Here is a 25,854-nt window from a genome sequence, read left to right as displayed (position 1 = left end):
TACTTTTTTTAAACATCTTTATCAGAGTATAATTGCTTTAAAATGGTGTGTTTTAGTTTCTACTTTATAACAAAGTGAATCAACTATACATATACACATATCCCCATATCTCCTCCCTCTTGCGTCTCCCTCCCACCCTCCCTATCCCACCCCTCTAGGTGGTCACAAAGCACCGAGCTGATCTCCCTGTGCTATGTGGCTGCTTCCCACTAGCTATCTATTTTACATTTGGTAGTATACATATGTCCATGCCACTCTCTCACTTCGTCCCAGCTTACCCTTCCCCCTCCCCGTGTCCTCAAGTCCATTCTCTACGTCTGCGTCTTTATTCCTGTCCTGCCCCTAGGTTCAGAGAAAGAAGATAGGGCAGTGGTTACTCTTGAAGGTGTTCCAATTGGCCAGGATATTTTAAAAGGGTAATAATAATAATAACTACCATTTATTGAGTACCTACTTTGTGACCAAATGAGCATTGTGATATGTCAACTTTTTCATTCTTCACAGCCCCATCATGTATTTTTATCCTATTTTTATAATTGAAACTAACACTTAGATAAGAAAAGTGAAATGCAGTTCTAGCCCTGAAACCTAAACTCATAATCTCATGTCAGCCTAAGGGAGATCCATAATTTACGAGATTCGAGTGAATTGACAGCACGTGGTCCAGTCTAGTTTAGGCAAGAGCAAAAGACATGGTGGGGGCCAGGATGGAGCATTCTTGGTACTGAGTTGCTACCCTACTTGGAATGATGATTTTACTCTCATTATTTTATTTTTGGTGGGAAAACCCACTACCCAGAGACTTCTATGGGGGAGGAAGTGGAAGGTATGGAAATTTAGGAAGCTGATATAATATATATCTAGACTAAAGTAGAAACTACTAGAAACATGCAGATTACCACCCTCCAAGGCATTTTGCAGCAACCTTGAATGGAAGAAGCACCAGAGCAATGTTGAAGTATGATGACAGGAGCTGCAGGAAGGGATGCTGAGTGATGTTGAAGAATCGGGGGCCTCCCTGGTGAGCCCCAAATGGTTGCCCTATCCATAGACAGGGAGAAAAATGGGGTGAACCTATCACAGTGGGTCACAGTGTGTACTCCAGCCAATAGGTAATTAAGGGAAAGCCACTGGGCCACCGTCCACATGCCGGCCGGCAAAGTAAGTGCCCCTCCAGGCAGGGTTCATTCCTTTACTTCTTAAACACTTAGAGTCTGAGGAGCCAAACTTGTACTTGGTCTGGCTCCTGGAGCTGCAGGGGTCCCCTCAGGTGTAGCCAGGTACCCATGACAATGACGAAGAACAACATGATCGGAAATTATTCATTATAGTGTGTGTGTGTGTGTGTGTGTGTGTGTGTGTGTGTGTGTGTGTGGTGGGGAGCCTCTGATTGTGATGCCAAGATGGTGAAAGAAAAGATGGTGGAAAACCTGAAGACCTGAGAAGGTGAGGCAAACTAAAGGGTGTTAATAACCCTCAAAATGATACAGATAATGAGTTAGAAAAGATCATAGGAGTGTACCGTGGAGCTAAACAAAAAGAGTTTCACTGGTTCTGGAATTGATGTTTTTGATCCTCTTATGAAAGGGAAATGTTTTAGATTACAGATATTTATCCCGGTACCATAGGCTACTCTGATATTAATACACACGCCTGTGTCATCGATAAACACATCACTCTAAGTAACATCCATGTAACTCTGTCACGGGAGAGGTATCGTCAATGGAATTTTAAAAATTCATGAATGTAGCTTCTTACATGAACCTCTTGAGATAGACTGTCTCCCAGTGTGGCGGATAAAACCTTCATTGTTCGGGATTTGGTAACGTGGGTCTGCACACTGTGTGGTAGCCGCATCGTTTTGATGCTAGACGTGTTGGTGAGATTGATGATAACATACGGAATCTAGACAGTATTTATCCAAAGGATTTAGAAGGCTATATTGCAAACTGGGACAATATTGTCTTTTCCACAGTCAAGTCTTATGCTAGGAATACCCCGAGAGCAGATTAGGACATACGCACTTGTGCTTCAGGTGAAAAACACCTTCCCAAACACAATACACCCAAAATTAGAAGAACAATCATTGCTGAAGGTAGCAATGGACCAATATGACCAGAGATTGAGATCGTCCTGAAGGGGACTAGCTTGGTAATCCCTTCTCTCTACTTGAATAGCTAGAGGAATAACTATCTCATTCAAGTGAGATTCAAATTTTTTTTGGAATTATGTCACACAGCCATTTAAATAGGAAGGAGATTTTAACCACCTAATGTCTGTTCAAAAGGGCTTAGAAAGAAAATGTGGGAAACATAGCAGGGCTTCTCATTTGTGCCTACAGCAGGGTTTCAGGACACATCAAGAGGTTTATTCTGCCATATAACACTGTTGGAACATAACATTCCCATCCTGTATTTTAAAGTACAGCAATTCAGTTTTACTTGTAGAATTAAAAGTCTCTCATTATGAATTTTGTTCTCGTGGGACACTGTAGGCTGAGGAGACGGTCAATCCATGCTCCCAGGGAGGAACTCATGGGCAATTAGATCTGAGTTCCCTGCTTCCCCAGGGAGGCCTCAGAAGCGCCTGAAGAGAAAGTGGGAATTCTCACTACCTCAGATGGGCAGGACTAGGGACAGGGGGAATTAAGTTAGGGAGGAACTTCTTGATACCAAGGTAATTAGCAGCTGGTGGTGGAAATGGATTGGGACATGATACAGACAGGTATAGAAAAGAAAACAAGTTATAAAATAGATAACCAATAAGGACCTACTGTATAGCACAGGGAACTATACTCAGTATCTTGTAATGACCTATATTGAAAGAGAATGTAAAAAAAAGAATATATATATTATATATATATATATATATATATATAATATATATATCTGAATCACTTTGCTGTACACCTGAAACTAACACAACATTGTAAATCAACTATATTTCAATAAAAATTTTAAAAAAAGAAACCCAGTAAAAAGCAACCTGCTATGAAACTGCAAGTAAGTGGATGAGTCACCCCAGTGCCCTCCCCAGAGGCTCCTAGCCCCAGGGACCGGTGTGGCTATTGAAGATATAGATCAGCAGGGTGGCAAGCACAGTAGCAATGGGAAAGTGGCATTGGTACAGGATTAGCAGAAGGCAGTGACAGCAGTGGTGCTTGACGCAGGTATGTGGAAAGCCACCAGATACCACCCCGGTGTCTGAAGGCCAGGGCCCCGTGGGATGTAGAGAACACCCACAATGTGGGAGGCACTTCAGGTATTACCTCTCCCCCTTCACTAGGAGGTCAGGGACTTAGATGAGGCTAGAGTGCCAGCAACTGAGCTAGTAGGGCTGAGCTGCAGAGTAAGACATTTATCATTGTTTGGGACCCTGTTCCTCTCAGTTGTTGTGACAGTGGGAAATGCCTTTGAAATTTTCTTTTCCGATGGAAGATACTGCTAATTTGCTAACACGTAAAAAGTATTTCTACTTTAATAGGGATAGAAAAATGGAGGACATCTGTCAATCCAAGTTGGAAGGCTATGAGGCTAATAGTGGGAGAGGCAAGATAGGAATTCATGCGCATGGGCAGTAGAGAGCTTGGCTAAAGGCCAACTACTGGGATTCTCGTTTAATTGCCCATTCACATGTACAGAAATGTCTCTTTTGCTTTCAACACGGAGAGAGTCAGTGAGAGAAATAAAGCTTGCGTGTAAATCCAGTGAACTGAAAACAACCAAATAGCATTTGGTAAGATATATAAAACGTTCGAAGGGAATATAGTACCACTGGGTATCCACTTACACAAAGGTATCAAATTATACACACAAGCTCCAGAAGGAACACTATCCACACCGTACAAGTACTACCAGGGTAACAAACCTCCAGGTTGCTAAATCTCTGGTGTTTTTAGCTTGTCGTGAGGACTCAGTTTCTGACAAACCTGACTCCAGTATGTTCATTTAGCTGCTTTCAATGAACTTTACTGTCATTTAGTCACACTTGGAGGTTGTTTTTAAAAGAAAGGTTATCTTTCTCAGAAAAGTCCGCAGTGCCTGACATACAGCAGGAGCTCAATAAATCCTTTTTGAATGAAAGAGTGAATGAATGAATCAATGTTCTCAGTAACATGGTTTTGGAATTTCTCCTGTGAACTGTGGCCCTTGATTCTAGATATAAGATAAAAGCTAAACATTATGGAGAGGGCTTTACTTGTTCAGAATTTTCCAAGCAGAAAGATGAGCAAAAACAAATTATTTATTACATATGGTTTCCTTCGGCAGTTTCCCTTCACCTACCTTTTGCCCTGCATTGAGTTTACACATTTGTCTCTCTGAGCTATTCTATGTAAAAACCAGATGGAGACTCTGGGCCTGAGTTATTTAGTGGTAGGATCTGCAGGACATTTCCCACATTGCTTACAAGGCTGGACGTTTCCCTGCCTTGATACCTGCGGGAGAATGCTACCCTCCAACCCGTGAATCGGGTAAATGCCAATGCCAAGGGGGTGGGTGGAAAGGTGACAGAAGAGACATGCACCAGCTCAGTGATGTTTGTCATTTTTATTTGCAATACTTTAGGTCCAAGTTTCAAACTGCAATATTTTTACACTCAAGACACAGTCATGCACAATCCGTATTTCAATTTTCTATTGCTTCAACCACAATTTAAAATAACAATATTGGAAACAAAAGTCCTTAAAAAGATCGGATGCTGAGGTCAGAAGGATGGAACCATACCATCAGCAGGTTTACAAAAGAAATAACTTACTTAAAAATCAAACAGAAAGACCATAAATACCTTTAATCCAAAGTTACATAAGAAGTTCACTACACATGGGTTTACAGATAACACATTTTAACAAAAGTAAAGCACAGCCAAATGAGGTACAATTCTGATAAACAATGAAAATGTAGATCCTCCTTAACTTGTTTTGTCTGGATATCGTGAGTATAATCCCAGTAGCCATCACTACCCTGTGATCTGTCTCTTCCTTGCTGATGTACTGAGATTTAAAACTCAACCCACTAATGGTTACAGAATTCTGTGAAAGGTCTTATCATCACTAATGAATATAGTATATGCGGGTCCATAAAGCACACCACACAGAAGCACACACACCGAACTTGAATTTCACACTCAGGGCTGGTTGGCACTGCTGTGGGCAGGGCACTGGGACTGTCCACTACCAGTTTATCCTCTTTCCAGTAGCATACTCATTCAACTGGCCAATCCCTGTGGGAGCTGTCACCAGAAATGCTATCTTTGGTTCCCAACAAGTGGATTTGTCAACACTCCTTAATGCTACTAACATGTAATCACTTTTGTCTTTTTCTCTCTGCAACCTGCAAATGCTTAGGCCCACTCAGTAGTCCCAGCCATTAAGATGCATGGGTTCTGACATCTTGTGCCATTTATGAAGTAAACTCTATAAAGCCCAACACCACTTCGTAGGAAAGAAGAGGCCCAAGTATAGTTCTATTCTAGCAAGTGTGACGGTGTATTTCTGTTCTAGTAGCAAATACTGGCCACAGCTTAATGAAAACCAGACTTTACATACAGAGTGTATGGAAAATGAAAACTGGGAACATGCAACAGAAAAGGAACATCAGAACAAAAACAAAACAACTGTGAAGGAATTGGAAGGCTGCCACAAGTTTTATCAACATTCCCTAGTATTATTCGCTTCATTTATTCGAGGGTTTTTTTTTTTTTTTGGCATCATCTTACATAGTTCTATCGTTTAACTGCAACATAAGAGACCCAGGCTGAAGTATGTGGTATTTGCCATCACTTTAGCAGGATGAATTAGCAAGGCAATCTACAGTACCACAGAATGTTGGAGCTTTTGGAAAGCCTTGGAGGTCTAGTCCAATACCCTTATTTTATAGATAAGGAAACAGCCATAACATGGTTAAGTGACTTGCCCAAGGTCACATAGTAAGTTAGGAATAGAGCCTTTATTAGAATCCAGGTATCCTTACTTCTAGGCTAGTACTTCTTCCGCTACATCTGACTGATTCTCTCTAATTGCCGTTGATTTCCTCATAGGTCCTAAATCAGGTGAACTCGGTACCTGCCTTCTACTGGTATTATGGGATAGCATTCGCCTGATGGCAGCTTCCAAAGGAGACTCTGAGGGCACTAACTGTATTATGTGGCAGTAAATGCTCCTCGTTGTTATTATTGTCTACTTGAACACAGAAGTGTGCACGTGGAAGTGATTATCTCAGTTCCCGCATTTGCAGTCAGTTAGATACTGTTTAATATTAAACAGACATCCCCGATGAATGAGGAGTCGGGTTATATTCATTTGGTTACTAAAGGAGTGTGGGATCAGAAAAGGAGTGGAAAAAAATGAAAGCTGACCAACAGAAAGATTCTATCAGAAACATATTTTTGATGAAAAATTCTTTCTTAGGAAAAAATAGTCCCATTATTTCCAAGATGCCATTTATTTCCTTCCCAATCCACATGCAAATACATGTTCCGAATCGTGTGTTAAGTTCACTCAAAATCCAGGGTCTGTTAGACTGTCAATTTACAAATGCTCAATTTCAGTCCCCTTCCTCACAGACTGGGAGTAGCTTGCTTGCATCACTGGCCATGCCTTTGTTTAACCGAATATTAACTGCAAGTAGCTAAGAAAAGGACCACGAGATTAAATGCGGCAGGGCAGGGCAGGGTTAAGACTCTCATAAGTAGATTATATGTTGAGAATGGCCAAAGAAAAGCCTGTGGGTTCTCTAGGTATAAGGTCTGCACTTGGTGAAACTAACACCTGAGGCCACTACCGCCTTATAAAAGTCCTCACCTACAATTTCTTTGGTGAGTTAGAAGGAAATTCCTCTCTTTGGGTAGATAGTCTCCCCTTTTCTGTTTAAAAATGACAGTAGTTACTGCATACAACCTATAATCAGGCCGGACAGAAAGTACATAGAGGCCGCCATCTCAGGCCAAAGCTAAAAGGAGAGCGACTGAATGCCAACAGGCAAGGGCAGTTCTAAAGATTTGTCTTAATGTTTTCAGTCAGCTTTTAGGAGCAAGTCATAAGTTCTACTGAAATCAATGGGACTTGCCTACTGTTCATTAAAAGAAAATCCTACCTGAATGATAGTGTATCCTGTTGGAAAAGGAAATGGTGGGAGCTGGGGATTTTATCCTTCTGTTCTTCCAAGATTCAACCTGAAAATCTGCTAAAGTGATCCAGAAAGGTGATAGTTGAAACAGATGTTATCCAGGGGGCTGAACAAAGGTCACCCCTCCAATCTAAAGTAACCAAAACAGAAACCTCAAGGCCATACTAAAGTGGAGGGGGGCAGCCAGTCTGAAAGCAGAAGGATGCGTTTGGAGTACTAATAGTGACATCTCCCTAGCTTTAACTTGTAGATAATAGTCCCCTAAGAAAGCACGTGCCATACTCGAGCGTGTGCCAACCTCAGCACCCAGGCAAATATAAAGCCTATGGAATAATTGTAACTAGCAAATATCTGTGCCCTGCATGCTCTGGGCTCTGGCCAGAAGGCATCTGCTTCTGGCGTCTTTTCTATGTTTCTATAGTTCCCTTTCTGATGTTTATTATAAAGCAATATTAGAACAATATCAAAGGAAATTTTAAAAAGAAAAAAAATTCCACATAATCCCGCCACCTTAACACAACTGATTTCAGTTGTCTGTGTTCCCAGTCTTTGCCCATATGCACGCTTATTTTTACATGGTTGTCCTCCCTGTTTATGTTATTTAAAGGTGATTTTATCGATTCTCTCTGAGAACTGGCAGCCTCATTAGAAATAAACAACCCACTGAGCAAAGGAATATAATTATTTACACGATCTTTGAGCTGAGAAATATCCTTTACAGACAAACATCTCAAACTATCAAAACAGTTATACAGACGACAGGAAGCAATTTCATATTTCTTTTTCTTTTAGCAATGGAATGTGCTTCACAGGGGAGGGAAAGATGTGGGGATCAGGTAGTTAAACTCAAACATTGGGGTGCAATTCACAAGCCTGAAAGAAATCTGAATAACACAATTAAAGAATAAATACTTGAGTTAAATCTTCTTACATGACTTGGCCATCCAGTAGCCAAAATGGAACACAGACACACAAATATTTACAGTGACACATAGACGAGATCGGCAAGAACGAAGTCATTACCCAACATGGTGACTGATTTGAGGGGATTATGACAACGTGCCGGCTCCTTGCTACAACATTAATGTTCTTTTCTTTCTTAAATAAATAATCTCTACTGTGCTTCTCACCCTTCCCTGACTTTCCCACTGCCCTATCCCTATCTCAGGACATTTTGGAATCAACATTCGACGATGTGCCCTTATTATCTCAGGGCACACGAGCGACTTCAAAGATCTGGATAGACTCACCTGTGTCAAGATGAGCTAAAAAAAAAAAAAAAAAATCCAGGGAGAGGGAATAAACTATTAACCATCTGGAGTCCAACTTGGTCAAGGATACCAAATGTGAATCCTTCAGCATCATTTTGGCAGGAGAAGCAGCTTCTTTCTAATACTTATTAGAAATATACATAACTCTCCAACACGGGGAAGGGTTTTTAGAAGCTGTTCTCATTTTAAAATTTACATAGATATAAGTTTGTAAGAGTAAAGCCTACTGGGATATATTATCATAAAATCTTGGTACAACGGGCTGTGGTGAAGTAGTACCAGGCTCCTTGTTGTTAATACGCTGAATTGAAAGCATAAAAGAGCAGCCATTTCTCTGCCTACAGCAACCTGAAGGATCACTGCTCCAGGTCTCCCCCCACCAACAAAAGGCCTTCCTGACATATAAGGGATGCTAACAGATAACTAGGGCTTCCCAGCTAGGTTTGGGGCTCTCTCCCCTGGCAGGGTATAGTTATCAATGTACTGAATTCTATTTGCACCCCAGGTATTATTTCATTGAATTCCCTGGCACTATGAATGAAAAATTAAAAAAATACTTAATTTTAAATGAAATCAAAATTAAGGCTTCTCTCTCTCTCTCTCTCTCTCTCTCTCATTAAAACAGTGTGGCATTAAAATTTTCAGGCCCAGCCACGTTTTTGTGAAGTATAACATAGTATGCTTCAAATTAATATTACCATTTGATCTTTTCATGTTTGTTGTTTTATCCCACTGTGGACATTTTTGGGGCGGGGGGGGGGGTCAAGCCCCTCCCAAATTTCATAGTCAAAGAAGACAATAGGAAATCCACCAGTGGCGTCATCTCCTAAACATAAACACGTGCACTATATGGTCAGCAGAAACTCTCTAAAGAAAGTGCTTTCATTTTAAGGAATGGATAGATGATTATATCGACGGATGTGCCTAGGCAGAGAAGGAGAGGGGCCCACGGCATTGATCTCTTTCCCTCTCTTGCTGGATGTAGATAGGTTCTATTCAGATTCTTGACATACTACAAATCAAGAAGCCTTCTACTGCACAAACTGCTAGCTTTTCAAAGGCTTAGAGAAACAACTATGCAGAATTTATAAAACTGACAATACACTCGAAAGAGAAGCATATCCTTTTCTACGCAGACACCCTCCAGATATTTTTCTACTCTCAGAAGATTCAGGAAGTGGCAACTGTTGAATTTCTAATAAATTGATACACGGTGAAATACTAGTCAAATTTTCATATTTTCCCCAAGCCACAAAAGGACTGATATTTCTTGGGGTATATGATTGCAAACCCAAATGCTTTTCACTGGAGAACTTCAAGATCTTTACAAACATGTTTTTAAAATTCAAAAGCCCAAAGGGCTAAGTATGAACACACCATATCCAGAAACAGAAATTGGTGATACATCGGGAAAATGGCCACAAGTACTTAGAGCCTAATGTTGACTGGGATGTAGTTTTCACTGACCTCCCATTTCTTACAGAGTTGAGTGCTTACAATATTGCTGTTCTCCAGATCTTTAAGAAAATTTTTAATGTTATAAGTTGTCAAGATAAATAATTTTTATCAGCAGCAAGTGTTGGTTAATGGGTCTGTTTCCTCCTGTTGTGCCTATTTTACAGTTACCTACATTCCACAAGGACAAGACAGGATTAAATTAGGTATTGTTATCTTTGTTTACTGTCCAACAAGGATTTCAGTATTGCATGCTTATATTATCTTCCTTTTGGCTCTTGGAGAAAGTCCCGTCTTTGTTTAAGTATGGTTTCTCCTATCAGGATTTCCTAGGTTTAAGACCTGGGCTCACCCAACTGGAGTGCCATAGTTTTGGTGTGTCTTTTTTCAGGTATCATGAAGATGAACGAGCTGGTTTATACAAATGATAAATCAACTACCTCTTAAGCATCATCATGAAAATGTGATAAGATTTCACCCTTTGAACTTTATTTAGACATAAGAGTTTTTAAAAGCCCTTCCTGAACACACATATTCCTCTCTGCTTTTGGAAAATGTCGTAAAAGAAACCTTTTCCAATACAAATGCAGAAAAACAGGTACACAAACCGAGCCACCACTATAGAAGAAGAATAAAAAATTTCAACTCTATTAGGGCATGGACTTCCACATGTTCACACAGTACTTGCTCTGGGGTTTTTTTTTTTTTTTTGTTTTGTTTTTGTGTTTTTTTTGTTTTGTTTTTGTTTTTTACTTTTCTTTTTTTTAAAAAAAACCGTTTTGACATCTTTTTTTTTTTCTGGACATCTAATGACAATGCAAGTGAAAAACATCACATTGGGTAAGGAGTTTTGAAGGAGGTTCGAATGCAAGAGGGACTACTCTCTAACTTAAAAACAAACACAACACTATGAAGAGGGAGTGTGCATCTTTGAGAAATCTTTTTTCTTCAAAGTGAATGCACAAAATGAGGGGATTCACTACTGGCTCTTTCGCTTCACGGTAGAAGTGACCACTTTATGGCCACTTCGACATTGCTGCCCTGTTTGGGCTGCGATTCAGGCTTACAAATAAATTACATAATCTGAGGGAGTAGGAAAAAGGCTTATAAGAAGTTTCTATTCATTTGAAAGTTAAAGAATCCCCACCCCATTCGACTGTCTTTTCTTCCATCTTTCCTGCAGTGGAGTTTTGTTTCAGTCTTACTCATGAGGGAGATGGTGTGGGGTAAGGCTTGCAGTCCTAGCGGCTGCTGTTCTTAATCGCTTCCTTTGCAGCGATAATCAGAGGAGTCAGGCTGGAGAGAGGCTTGGCTAATTTTAAAAATGGATGCTGCAAAAGGAAAAAAAAAAAAGAGGAATTACTAGAATTCTTTCCTCCAACAAGTATATTACTTTACACTTTCAAGGAGCCTTATTTTCATTAAAATGTATTTTGTGGATCCAATTAAACACCATTTAAAAAATAGTGCCAGCTTTCGTCCTTCAGATGTTTTTGGTCTTCAGTGTCATGAAATCTTCTGGAAGCTGACTGGCAGAGCTAGAAATTCAGAGTAGGGGTCTTGTAAAATCTCGCTGTGTTTGCAAGTCTAACTTTCTGATTTTCTTAAATCGATGAATTTATCTGGAGCAGCCCTCATGCTTAAAAAAGTGTATTCTGTTGACCACGCAAGACCTTGACCCTGAAATCAATGGCCTCCTAACTGCTCAACCCAATAGTGTGTCTCCACCATTTCTTTTTTGGCCCCTCTGCAGTGCTTCAAACAAGTGAATATCCCTTTCTTCTTTGAGATGTTGTTCTCTTTGGGGGCCTGTGACATTCTACTGTCTCGATTCTCTTCCACATACATGCTCACTGACTACTCCCTCCCTCTCTATCTTCCTCCCTGGTTTCACTTCCTCTTCCCACCTCCCAGAACTTGACTCTCATCATCTTCTTTTTCTAATTTAATTCCTTGGAGAGCTCATTCCTTTTCATGGTTCCAACGTCTCATCAAGCTTTATGGAGATGACTCCCAAATGTCCACTGTGTCACCTGATGATGTCTTTCCTGAATTCTGCTCCTATTTCTCCAATTGCCTGCTGGATATTTCCTTTTGAATGTCCTTCTGCCACCTTGAACTCAACATTTAAAAATGTACGTTCAAATCTACCAAATAGGGTACTCTTGTGTGATGTAAGCTACAGGGGCTTTGGAGTCAGAGCACCTAGGTTCAATCCTCTCCTTTGCTTATCGCAATGGTTAAATGAGGTAAGTGACAGTTCATTGTAAGCTACATTGAAGCCAATCAGCGTTAGCCACTGTAGTATTATCCTCTATCACTTCTGCTTTTGCTGAACTCTACCACTGGTTTGATATTCTGAGGTCACTTCTGTGTTCCTCCCCCTTATGTTCCACATGCAATCAGTTACCAAGTGCTTCCTTTTCAATGCCTTTTACAATTATCTCTTGCTTTCCCTAGGCCTAATCAACTTAATCCTAAATTATAACAATAACCCCCCCATCTTCCAGCCTCCAATTTTTTTCTATTGCTGATTCTTATTGCATACCACCAGATTCATCTTCCTGAACAAAGCTTTCAGCAGGTGTGTCCCTCAGATATCTTCAGTGTTTCCCCACTGCCTACAGCCCCTACCCTTTAGCCTGGTGTTCAAGGCTCTCTACGTCCTGTCTCCTGCGGCTTTCCTTACTGGAACTCTTTACTTCAGCTACACCGTCTAGTTTCTGTTCCCTTGAACCGTGCCTACATGCCTTTGGTCATGCGATAATCCTTCCTCCTGAAATTCCTTCCCCCTTTCCCCTCAAACTATCTAAAACTGATCTGTCTTTCAAGGCCCAGCCGAACTCTTCCCTTTTCGCAGACATTTTCTGAATGCCATAGCCCATAGATGTACGTCTCTAATCAACCGTGACATTTACTGTTTGAACGGCCTTGGGTTGACTGAGTCTCTAAACAATCTTGCATTTTTTTCATGTTCCTAAGGAGACTGTGAACTTCTGAAGAGTAGGAATCATGCCTTTAACAGAAATTGCTCCATAAAAATCCACTTATTTCTGTCTTTTCTCAAGCCTTCCAGTGGTGTGAATGCCATGTATCTCTCTCCTTTCTAACCTCTAAAATGGGCTAGAGTCAGAGAATGGAGTTATATGGACTTAAGGTGATATACAGATTATAGCCTATATGTGTAAAAGGCGAAGATGCAACAAAGTCTTCAATTTTCTCAAAATATCATTTTGCATCAGAAATCTGACTGGTTCAGATAAGAGTATTGTTGGGGAAGGAATTAACTAGATAATCGATTCAATTACCTGCATAACTGTATAGCTACCTTCAGAGAACCTGTATCTTCACTCATCCTTGGAAGAGGACATGATAAGAGTGTGTACCAGGATGTGTATGTGGGGTGGTGGGAGGGGTGAAAAGATGTGGAAATGAAGCACTCAAAAGTTCCAGGTTTTCATCTATAATTTGAGGCTGTATTAATGGGAGGATTAATAAAGGGCTATTTCAGATCTGACATTTTCGGGCCCCATGACAGCCTGTGAAATGCTCACAGGTAGCAGAGAAGACAAGGTGTAGCCTCCCCAATTCCTCCAAATTGGTTTATCCCAGATATGATTTGGGTTGGGATGGGATATTTTCGCATGGGTGTGGCTGTCTCTGGAGGGAGTTCAGAAGCAACAGGAACTTTTTGTTGTTTGGCCTGAAACAGACTGAATCTATGGTTAATAACACTCTGCATGACCAAGTGTTATGCCTTTTGTTTGACTGGATTATGTGTTCAAAGTCAGGGAGAACGAGCAATCACTTTTCTTGGCTATTACAGATCTTTATCTTGTTCCCCAAGGAACAGTCAGTCCCCAGCAGTAAGCTATATGTGCAATCCTGGGCATGCATTGCTTTACCAATATAAATGCATTTTCTTTCCCTCTAAATTGGTTTGTGTGGAAGAAAGTCAGACAATCCAGGGCTCAAATCCACGTTCTGCCACTCAATAGCTGTGTGAGTTTTAATTTGTACATCTGCAACGGGGATAATAACACCTATCCTAGAGAGTTGTAAGAATTAAGTGAGATAACGTTTGTAAAGAATTTGGTATAAAGTAGGTACTAATTACCATCATATATACTAATCCCTGAGAGCCATGAAAAGGACAAATGGTTACAGAGGCACTCACCACTGGATGGTACTCACCCAGGCAAGCAGGTGCCTGCCATTTGGCATCACAAGCAAAGGGGCTTTGACCAGTAAAGCATTAGAGTAGCAGATGCCATGGAAATAATTGCATAGTTATGTAGACAATTACCTCCGACCAAGAGCACCTGCGTACAACATCCAGGGGCACAAGTAAAGTTTAGAACAAAACAGCAACACCAGAGGTTCACATTGTTATTTCCCTTGCAAAATAAGACTCCAGGAAGAATAAAAGAGAGTTACAGATTGAACTCCCAAGTTCTCAGAAGAAAGGCAACATGCCAATCAATCACGTATCAGATGCATGCCTATACTTATGTGCCTGTGGTCTCAGATCAAATGGTTACAGCCTAACTCAAACTAGACCTCTTTTGACAGCGCTCTCTTACTGTCACACGTTGACATGGAAAAGCTCAATATAATGACTCTCTCTTTGTAACTGTCCTGTTTCATTGTCACCTGTAAAAGCTCCTTGGCAGATCCTCGCCTATCCACATCCATCTCAAGACAGCGATTTAAAAAGTCACGGAATACAGCAGACAGTCTCTCAGGATTCTGGAGCTCTGGGGTTCCATTAGTGGCTATCAGATATAATGCCTACAGAAAAAAAAAACATTAGAAAAATCTCTTCAGCATATACATATTAGGATCACGAGTTGGCATACAAGACACAAATCCAGTTTCTTCTGGTTTATATCCTGGGTCTTAAAAATTCCATTTTAGAGAATGACACTGACATATACTGCAAAGTTTCTGTAACATTTAGAAATGGTTACTCTTGGCAGTAACTCAGGTGACCGTGAGGTGCCCCACCCCCAAAAGCTTGGAAATAAGGTTATAAGGCTGTCCTATGAGAGTTAGTTAAGCCAGTAAAAATCCATATATAATTAAGGTGTGATTAACCACCTAGGAAATGAAACCAAGGAATCTGTGACTAAAGAGTTGAGGAAACACACACACATCCAATCATGTCGACCTAAGTATAACCTCTGGAAGGCACAGTTGCCAAGATGATTGTAATTTACTGACTGTTTATCTTGATTGGAGAATATTTGTGAGCGGACCAGGGATGAACAGACTACATTATGCAATCAGAGAAGTACAGAGAATCAGAAGATGGCAGTGCCTGGATGAGAAGTAACCCTTGGGGCCCAAGGACTCAAGTACTTTTATCCTGTGGCAGATGTATCCCTATAGATTTTAATTAGGTTCCCCATGAAAGTCTACCTATAATAAGAGAAAATATAAGAAAAGTTGACATTAATAATCTTGTATCCTACTGTAAAATAATAAGTTGCTAATGTATCTCTGAGATCTTTGCTGTGGAAGGCCACCACTGAGAGATATCAACTCATGGTGTGCTGACAAAATCAAGGGCCCTGGCCTTCCAGGCCGAGAGTTGGACCCAGAACCATGGTTAATTCACGAAAGTAAACCCATATTTCAAAGGCTCTGCAGCCATAAAAAGCTGGCCATTCCTCATGCCTCCTCTAAGCAAACTATTCTAGAGCACTGAGTATGTATCAGGTACCATATTAAACACTGGAGATCCAAAGATGAATAGCAGAATGCCCTACTTTCAAAGATGACACAATTTAGTGAAACTTATAGATAGCTACCATACAGTGAGACAAGAGCTAATAGAGAAACACAGAAAGTGCTAAGTCAATGTAAGGATGAAACAATTTACACCAGAGCTCAGAGAAAGCTTCACAGAGGAGCTTGGCATTTGAACAGGGTCTTGAAGGCTAAATAGGAGTTTTCCTGCAGGTATTACCACCAGGGTTATGCCTGCCTATGCGACCAGACTCCTAACTATCATGAACACACGCTCCCTCTTGAACTTGCTTGAACTTCGCAGCAAATTATCAGCCCCCCTTTCCACCGTGTCTCCTAATATTTTTAACAAAAATATTTCTATCAAACTCCTTTCCCAGGCTAGTTTTCATCAGCTGGTGAGTACATCTCTCCTCCTTTCCAGAAACCTCCAGAGATGTACTTTAGAAAGGGTTAGAAAGGACCGTTTAATCCAGTGGCTGTCAACTTATACAGCAGGCACCAGAATCACCTAGAGGGCTTGTTAAAACACAGATTTCCTGGGTCACCCCCCAGGGCTTCTGATTCAGTAAATCTGCAGAGGGGCCTGAGAATTCGCATTCTAACAAGTTCCCAGGTGATACTGAAGCTGCTGGTTTCAGGACCACACTTTGAGAACTGGTTTACTCCACCCGATTAAGCAATGGGCTTAATGATTGATGCTTGAGGCACCTGTCCTCACAAACCATCTTTGTTCCTGCATTAAAAGAAAATTGGTTACTGCAAATTACATCTGCTAACTCCTCCTAAAACTCTCTTATTTCAGCTGGCCACAATTCCGCCAAACTCTGCGTCCTTTGCTGGCTTTTTTCTGCCCTGTAGCCAAACCCAGTCCTAAACAAACACATCTCTTTTTTCCCTTTCCACTCTCCCTAAGTCTGTGTGCATGCCATACTGTTTCATTTCCTCTCTTTTTCTTTTCACCATTCTTAGCTCAATACATTCTACTCCATATAACCTTGCTCCCCACAAGCTCATATACGTCTCTACTCAAGTCCTTCTCACCTCTCTTCAATCCACGTACTAAGAAAAAGGTTGACAGGAAACACCCCAACATGTTAACAGTGGTTCTCTCTGGGTGGTAGGATTATTAGCGACTTAATTTTTTAAAACATATTTTTCAATTTTCCAAATGTTCTACAATGAACGCGACTGCTTTTATTATTTTTTAAAACCCTCCAAAATTCTTTAAAAAATAAAATCTAAAAAGCTGTGCCATCCAATTTACACAAAAATCTTCATCTCTTTCTCTTTGTCCTCCTAGGATTAAACCTGCTTTTCATCAAGTACTACCCCTTAAGGGAAACAAAAACCCAGACAATTTCTTTTCCAACTATTGTGTTCGTTTTAATTGCAACAGTATTATTTCCAACTAATTTCTATTGCAAAGATCCACACTTTCAGTTATATTATGGCTAAACTGGCCTTTGTGGACTGGCCTGGGAACGTACTCACTATGCATAATGCCGTTTCTATGGGAAAATGCACTCTGAGTTCCAAATAATTAACTTAAAAATGAACTTGTGTGTAAGCTGGGTCCTATCTTTGCAAAAAAGAAAATTGCTACCCACTGCCCTGCTAATGAGAGACAAAAACAGTTGTAGGCAACACAACAATCACAGCAAAAAGCGTTTTCCTAGCAAAGTCAAGTCTTAGCTGAAGAAAGATCAAGGAAAATCAGTCTAGGCACGAGTTGATCACATTCTGGTTTTATCTGAGTCAGTGAAAACTCAAAGAAAATGGGCTGGCTGAGAAATTAGACTAGACTTATTTCACTTAGCATAATACCCAGCAAATCAGAAAAAGACAGATACCATACGATATCACTTACATGTGGAATCTCAAAAATAAAACAAATGAATGTATATAACAAAACAGAAACAGACTCACAGACACAGAGAACATACTAGTGGCTACCAGTAGGGAGAGGGAAGGGGGAAGGGGCAAGATAGGGGTAGGGAGTTAAGAGGTACAGACTACTATGTATAAAATAAAAAAGCAACAAGGCTATATTGTACAGCACAGGGACTATAGCCAACCCTTTATAATAACTATAAATGGAGTATAAGCGTTAAAAACTGTGAATCACTATGTTGTACAACTGAAACTTATATAATATCGTACATCAACTATACCTCAATAAAAAAAGAAATTAGACTAGAGATTTCCTTTACAGTTGGTTGCTCCTTGAGTAAGAAACCCAGATTCATACCTGACTTCTCCTTCCTCAACTGGAAACCTTCCCCTCCCTGAACCTTCACTCTAATCAGTCTAGGAGCTTCTGTTCATGCAACCTTTAGAAATGTCATTCATACCCATGCACTTTCCTCTATTCCCACTGTCTCTGCTAAAGGTTGGGCTTCCCTCAGACTGTTATGATAGCCTCCCAATAGGTTTTTTCTTACTCAGGCCTTTTTATTCTTCAGTCCATCTTCCTTAACAATCTGTCTCATCTTTAATCTCATCATGGCATCCATTTTTCTGCTTTAACAATTTCTGCTGGCTCCCTATGGTCCACAGATGTGGTTTTCAAACTGGACTCTCCAAAATTCCCCTCAAGAGCAGCTAAGTGGGAAAAGAGGTGGGAGAGGGAGATGGATGTAGGGATTCTAGGACCCTGCACCCACCCATATGTGTTTCAATCAGAGAAATACTTCTTTTTTCTTTATTTATGCATGCTTCCAAGCAAGGTTTAATTTGAACCAAGGGATCACTATAGTTGTTTGAAAACACAGGATGTAGTAAAGATTCCTTTGCATGGCATACGTAGTAAAGACTCCTTTGCATGGCATACGTAGTAAAGACTCCTTTGCATGGCATACGTAGTAAAGATTCCTTTGCATGGCATACGTAGTAAAGATTCCTTTGCATGGCATACGTAGTAAAGATTCCTTTGCATGGCATAGAAGGTCCTCCATGATTTGGTCCCGCCTCCCTTTCTAGTCCTCATCTGTTCTCTTCTCACCCTAGAGCCCTGCTTTCCCCAACTCCACATACGTACACACATTGGCCAAAGCTCACATACTATTCATGCCAATTAGTTCATCATTCCCATAGTAAGAAATGCTCTTTTATATCTGCCTGAAATGCTGCTCCCTTAACTGCCTAGTAAACTTCTACTTGCCTTATAATTTCTATTTCAAATGGCACCTCCTTTTTAAAGTCTTCTCCATCGCTCCCAGATGGATACGGTGAATAACCACCTCAATTTTCTGGGGACTGTCCTGGGTTTTACTACTGAAGGTCCTATGTCCCTCAGTGCCAAGCAAACTGGGATGGTGGTCACCGTGCAGATACAGTTAGTCCTTCCCTCCTTTGAGCTACCACAGCCCTTTGTTTATACGTCTGTTTTCACATTGTAGGGTGAATACTTGTTACTTGTTCACTGGTCTGTCTTCCTAGACTGTGAAGGTAGGAACTGTGTCACAATCATCTCTGGATTTTATGGCAACTGGCTCAAAATAGGTGCTCAATAAATGTTTTTGTTGCTAAATGAAATGAGAGCCAAAATGTATAAATAAATCTAATTGAGCTGGGAATATGACAGACTTTACAAAGTATTAAAGCTCAGAACCTAAAGTGAACTAGTAAACATATAAGAAGATATACAGAGAATGACAAAAACACCCTTTCTGAGTTGAACAGGCTTGGCATGTGGGAACTTCTGACTACCCAACTCCTCAGTGTGGGAGAAGGAAGAAAGCTCCATGAGCAATGTAGGTAAGGGGATGACATCAAAGAGAGGGAAAGCTGGAGAAAGAGGTCCACAACATGGTAATCTGCTGCGGGCAAACCCAGAGAGGAAGCGGAGACAATAAGTTCTCTCTGGAACTTGAAACACAGCAACTTAGTCTTCTCTGACTGATTGCGAACAGAGAAGGCGCTCTTGATTTTTCTTCAGCTACATCATTAAACAAGGTCTGTTTAATTCTTAAGGTGAGGCAAGATAGGCCCCGTGACCTTATTTATAATGTTAGACAGACAACCTTTGGCCAGAAAATGGTGCCTTTCTTCTTTGTGATACACACATTACCTAGAAGTTTCTGGTGTTCCGGAATTTTTAATAACTCTATATCACTTGGCAATGACACACAAACTTTGCAGTTTTCTGCGGACCCTGATGTGCAACTAAATTTACCTTAGTACTCAGAGAAAACGACTTTACCCAGTTGGAGGAATAATTCAATTTACCTTACTGGCAATTTCCTCAGTTAAAAAAGATCAAAGTGGTCATCTTAGAAGTTACCACATTTCTCCAAAGAAGTCCCAAAACAATCCATATGTACCCAATACATTTTCATTAAGGCAGTTTTGCAACTGGACTAACCATTTAATTAAAAAGCTTCAGTCTGTGACTTCAGTTCATTTTAACAGTTTATAAAGTTTAGGTTAAGACGTTAGAAGACAAACCAGGAGACTTAAACGGAAATGTGTTAGTAACCCTGAGAGGTCCCGGCACTGTTATAAAGACTCCCTTTACAAAGAGGAGAAGGTATGGTGTGAGCATTTCTTTCTAAGTTGAATATTTGGGACTCAAAACACATTTTCCCATGGAAATCGTGTTATACATGGTGAACAGGCTCTCAGCCTGGCCCATAAAAGTCTATTTAACAAACAATGTTGGGGCTTCCCTTGTGGTGCAGTGGTTAAGCATCTGCCTGCCAATGCAGGGGACACGGGTTCGAGCCCTGGTCTGGGAAGATCCCACATGCTGCAGATAAGGCTGTGTGCCACGGCTACTGAGTCTGCGTTCTAGAGCCCGCAAGCCACAACTACTGAGCCCGTGAGCCACAACTACTGAAGCCCACGTGCCTAGAGCCCGTGCTCCACAACAAGAGAAGCCACGGCAGTGAGAAGCCCGTGCACCACAACGAAGAGTAGCCCCCGCTCACTGCAACTAGAGAAAGCCTGCGTGCAGCCAAAAATAAAAATAAATAAATTAAAAAACAAACAATGTAACTATAAGACAAAGGGCTATTCATCTATATCTTAATATCTGTTTAAATACTGTTTTCATGGGAAATATTATTAGCTAGCAGTTATTGAATGATTACTATTAGCTCACTTGATTCATACAATAACCCCCCCGAGTTATACTTGATTATGATCCCCAACTGACAAATGAAGAAACTGAGGGAGGTAGGGTTAATGTAATAATTTGCCCAACATCACACAACTAGCAATGAGGGAGTCAATATCTGAATCCAATGACTGTGAGCCCAGAGTCCACGCTCCTGACCACTGCACGGCATCACCTCCCAGTGTTCCCAGCCTCTGAGCTAGTAATTCTCGTAAGCAGAGGCAGACAAGGTCTCTTCAAGAGATGAGGCACACTGAGCACGCGCAACTCTACCTCTACCTCTACCTCTACCAGAGGAAATGGACCCCCTGGAGGTCAATCGTTTTCCCACTTACTTTGAAATGGGGAACAAAAGGCAGGTGCCCAGTTAGGCTTCATATTGTATTCACCAGTGTCTGTATATATGTTGGGAGTTTATAAGCAGTGTGTCCTCTGGTTGTTGCCTGTAACCTACTGCTGTCCTGGTTCCTTTCTCATTTTGGAATTTTCAACTACCTTTGAGTGTTTTACGGGAGAGATTTGGCAATGAGTGACTTGACACCTTAGGACTTAGTTTACTCATGACCTGGGATTTCAGAGGTTAAAGGCCAGAGTGTGTTACTGCCTCTGATGTGTTTATGGATTTCATGAAAAGCCCTGACATTTCTTTCTAAGAAGAGAGTAAATGGGGCCAAATCTACAAAAAATGAAATTGCTATATTATAACTACCATTGTATTCCCTATTTTGACTTATTCAACACAACGGTTCAGTGTGATAACTGAATAAGCACTGTGGCCTAACTTAGTTCCCTGCTTGTCTTGCATAGTAGCTCTCATCTGTCACCAAATTCTGCACGGGGGTAGGGGGCTCTGCTGCTGTTGTTGAGCCTATTACAGATCTATTCCCTTATAGCTTGATGGTAAAGGTAATTAGGTACCACTGACTGATTAGGTCTTGGCTTAGCTTTAGACTGCTCCTTTCAAGCATGAAAAACTGGCCACTATGCTTCCCTGGTGGTGTAGTGGTTAAGAATCTGCTTGCCAATGCAGGGGACATGGGTTCGAGCCCTGGCCCGGGAAGATCCCACATGCTGCGGAGCAACTAAGCCTGTGCGCCACAACTACTGAGCCCACGTGCTACAACAACTGAAGCCCATGCGCCTAGAGCCTGTGTTCTGCAGCAAGAGAAGCCATGACAATGAGAAGCCCGCGCATCGCAACGAAGAGCAGCCCCCGCTGGCTGCAGCTAGAGAAAGCCCGCGCACAGCAACGCAGACCCAACACAGCCAAAAAACCAAAAAAACAAATAAATAAATAAATAAATTTATTTTTAAAAAACCAAAAAAAAACCTGGCCACTGCCAGAAAATAAAGACCAGATGAGTCTGATAATGTACATGCTCATTCTAATCTCTCAGGATTAATAGTGCTTGTCAGGAAACGTGGAGCAGGCTACGTGTGCTCAGGAAGCCACCCTGGGCAGCCCAAGCAACACCCAAGGTTGAGAACCACAGGGGGTTTGGAAGTGGGGGAGGGGTGGGCATAGAGATGGAAAAGCAGGAAAGCAAAATGGAGCAGGAGGTAGAGGGGAAAAAAAGCTGGAAGAAGCAGAGGGAGCAGGGAAATACAGGACGAGGACTGGGGCCAAAGTACCATGGGGAGAGAAGGTGGTCAGTGGAGTGAAGAGGAAGAGAAATGAAGATAAAGGCTCAACAAATCAGGAAGGTCAAGGGGACCCGATACTAGGATCCATTCTGCTACTGCCCCATTTCTCCGGTCCTTCTCACATAAAACTTCTCAAAACATCACCTATATTTGGTATGTTGACTTCCTCACCTCCCATTTTCTCTTCAACCCACACCTAGGTTCTAGTTCCAAGATACCGTTTACCGTAATACGTTTGTTCCTATCTCACTTCAGAATATTGGAGCAGGAAGGGACTAAGTCCCTGATTCTCTGGAGCTTTTCCAAATTACCATATTAGGATCAAAATCCAGCTGGAGTGTGATATGATCTGTGAAACATACATTACTGCTCACATAAATTGGTTTCAACTTCTGTTTTATATGCAGTTCATCAGCTGAACAGTGCTGTATACCGTAACATGCTATTCTTCCCGATACACCCCAGAGTGTAGATCATGGGTCCCTGCAACAGCTTTATCACTCTTTTGCTCTTCCCTGGCTTCTCCCCAAGATTCCTGTCAGAGCGGGCTTGCCCAGTCCCACATGCAGCATGCTTTGCATCATGATCAAGTGTCTTTCCTGGTAGGGAAAGGCGGATTTTTCCACTCTATGGAATACAGACTTAGTCACGAGATGATGACAGAGATGTATCCAAGCAGCTTTCTGAAGGTCACAACTCTGGAAGCACTCCTACAGACAACGCATACTCAAACCCTGGCCCTTCTGGCACTCAGGGAAGGCTGTAGCCTATCTACAGCCTAAGAATACAGAATCAGAGTAAGAGACCCAGGAATTTCCCCTTTTATTTAACTAAATTTCATGTGGAAGCCCGATACAGAAAACAAGTTAAAGAGGAACTATTTTGGTGGACTCAAGAGCCACATGACCTCCCCCCTGGGCCCCAAGGACCTCCATGGAATTCTAGGAGTCCATTGGTAACCAATAATCTTGTCGAATTCCATTTGTTTGAAACGATAAGGAAATAGAGGCCCAGCAAGAAGTAATCTATACAAGGTCAGGGGACTCCTGACTGGCAGACCTGGGAACAGAATTCACTCTTTGACTCACATGATGCATACCGTTGGTTGAGACACTAGATAGTTCCTTGTCTGGTCCCATCACATTCACTGGCCACACAGAGATGAAAAGTGCTGATGGATTTTGCCATCTAAGCAGTGGGGCAACGCTTTAAAAAAGAAGGAAGGGGCCTTCCCTGGTGGCGCAGTGGTTAAGAATCCGCCTGCCAATGCAGGGGACACGGGTTCAAGTCCTGGTCCGGGAAGATCCTACATGCCATGGAGCAACTAAGCCCGTGTGCCACAACTACTGAGCCTGCGCTCTAGAGCCCGTGAGCCACAACTACTGAGCCCGTGTGCTACAACTACTGAAGCCCACACGCCTAGAGCCCGTGCTCGGCAACAAGAGAAGCCACCGCAGTGAGAAGCCCACACACCGCAATGAAGAGTAGCCTGTGGAACATGTCATTTTAAATATATTGTAAAGACTCAGTTTTAATAAAAAGTTTAATATGAAGAAGAGTAGCCTCCGTTCGCTGCAACTAGAGAAGGCTTGAGCTCAGCAACGAAGACTCAACGCAGCCAAAAAATAAATAATGAAAGAAATTTATAAAAAAAGAAAAAAACAAAAAAGAAGGAAGGAGGAAGGAGGAAAGGAAAGAAAAGAAAAAGAAAGGAAGGAAGGAAGAAAGAGTGAGGAAGGGAGGTTGAGAGGGACGAAGGAAGGAAGGGAGGAAGGGAGGGGGGGAAGGAGGGAGGGAGGAAGAAAGCTACAGCAAAAAGGTCAGCCTGTTTTTGGTGATACTGTTAGAACGTTGGCTCTTGCAGCTACAGAGCTAAGATTGCCTTAATTAAGTTAACTTTCTCTGCTGAGAGGCTTATACAAGACACCTCAGAGTATCCTTTTATCAGAATGCAAAGGGTCTTCTCAAGTGATGTTGCAATCAGGTTGGAAAAGGTATATTTCAAAATGACGACAAAGGTCAGAAATTATCTTAATTATCAAGCTAACCCTAATTTTCTTGGTGAAGTCATTTTTCATTGGCAAAAACACAGATTTAAAAAGCCATAGGATAAACATGTGAGTGGGCATTTCAGGGGCCAAATGTCCATCATCACACTCTGTGATTTGTCCATTTAGAATGAACTTTGATTTCAACGGACTTAACTACTTAGTTATAGGTCTGGTACCTATTAGGGCAATGGGCATATGCATCCTTGGCTTATTCCCAAGCCTTGCTTTAAGGACACTGAGGAATGATAAGATAATAAACAGTAGGATAAGGGAATATCAGTCATGGCCAACAGCAGGTCCCTGGTCACCACATTTGTCATCTTTCTTTGCCTCCTCTTCGCCTGGTCAGAGTCTCAGATTTTCGTTTGCTGTGGAAGCAATTTCTCCTTTGGCTGTCTTCTGGGTCATAACTCACCAGTGTGAACTGTCTGCTTCTGAAGTACAATCTAAATGAGACTTGCAGCTTTCCTATGGCTAGGTCCCATTTTCCTATGCTAAATTCCTGACAACCAATGATTCTTAAGAGCTGTCTATCTTTTGACAGGCAATATTTTTTCTGATTAAAAAGAAACCCTGTCACTGTTCTACAATTATTTTAGTTGCAGTTATCCCAACTCACCCCTCCTTTTAGGCATAGGTTTGCCCTCAAAGTAGGAGAAGTGTCAACAAACCATCAATAAACCTTGCTGTTCCATAGTGGCTTACGGAAAAAGAAGGGAATGCTCCCAGCTCTTCCTGAAATACATTCAAAACAATATTGACTGAGTGCTAGCAAAGTATGCTTGCTTCTCTGGCGCTCAGGAAGTTTATGTCTGACTTTAATTCCAAATGAGCACGCGCCATCAAACCCAGACATTCCAATCCACAGCACAGGTTCCAGCACTTTGGCCCTTAGCTGCTGCTTTTTAGTTGCTAGAGATTCTCTTCTTCTGCTTAACTCTCTTCTCTAGACATACAAGCTAACCAGAATTTCCCCGGTTCTATAATAAAAAAGAAGAAGAAACTAACATGTGTGTAGTGCTTCAAGTGTGGGGGTAGGGGGAGGAGGGAGCCTCTTAATGTAGACAACAGGTCTGAATTTACACTTCTGCTCTCCCTTCTCTCTGGCCATACAGTTTATGCACTCCTAATCATGAGTAGCCAGACTGATGGCTTTATGATCACCCATATGTGTTATGTACACAACAGCTAGCACATTGTAATGATGGACTCCATCTGCAGGAGAAGCAAAATTGAAAAAGAAAATGGGCATATTATAGAGGTATATACTGAACTAATGTCATTTCTTTTTTGACAGCGTTGCTGGAATGGTAAATCAAAGAATGCCAGGGTGTGTCAGGATTTCAACAAAGTGACTCATGATATTTTTTTTAGATGAAAAGGAGAAATGTGGGCAGAATGATAGCATGCTCTTTTCTGGTTGAACAACCATGCTCAAA

The 25,854-nt window shown here is 41.4% G+C and overlaps 1 protein-coding gene across 15 annotated transcripts in view; it reads right to left on the bottom strand.

Annotated features, from left to right (window-relative positions):
- Positions 1–4,571: 4,571 nt before the first annotated feature.
- Positions 4,572–25,854, bottom strand: part of PAK3 (p21 (RAC1) activated kinase 3) — a 275,538-nt gene continuing 254,255 nt past the window's right edge. For all 15 annotated transcript variants that reach the window (XM_068532427.1, XM_068532429.1, XM_068532413.1 and 12 more), the window contains 2 exons: positions 14,504–14,641; positions 4,572–11,181 (listed from right to left, as the gene is read on the bottom strand). In XM_068532427.1, the coding sequence (XP_068388528.1) occupies positions 11,092–11,181; positions 14,504–14,641 (228 nt within the window). In that variant the 3' untranslated portion in view covers positions 4,572–11,091. The remainder of the gene's footprint in view (positions 11,182–14,503; positions 14,642–25,854) is intronic.

The sequence above is a fragment of the Eschrichtius robustus genome, chromosome X, assembly GCF_028021215.1.
Source record: "Eschrichtius robustus isolate mEscRob2 chromosome X, mEscRob2.pri, whole genome shotgun sequence".
In the NCBI taxonomy this organism is placed as follows: Eukaryota; Metazoa; Chordata; class Mammalia; order Artiodactyla; family Eschrichtiidae; genus Eschrichtius; species Eschrichtius robustus.
Note: the sequence above shows the minus strand (reverse complement) of the source record. Positions and strands in the feature narration are given on the sequence as shown.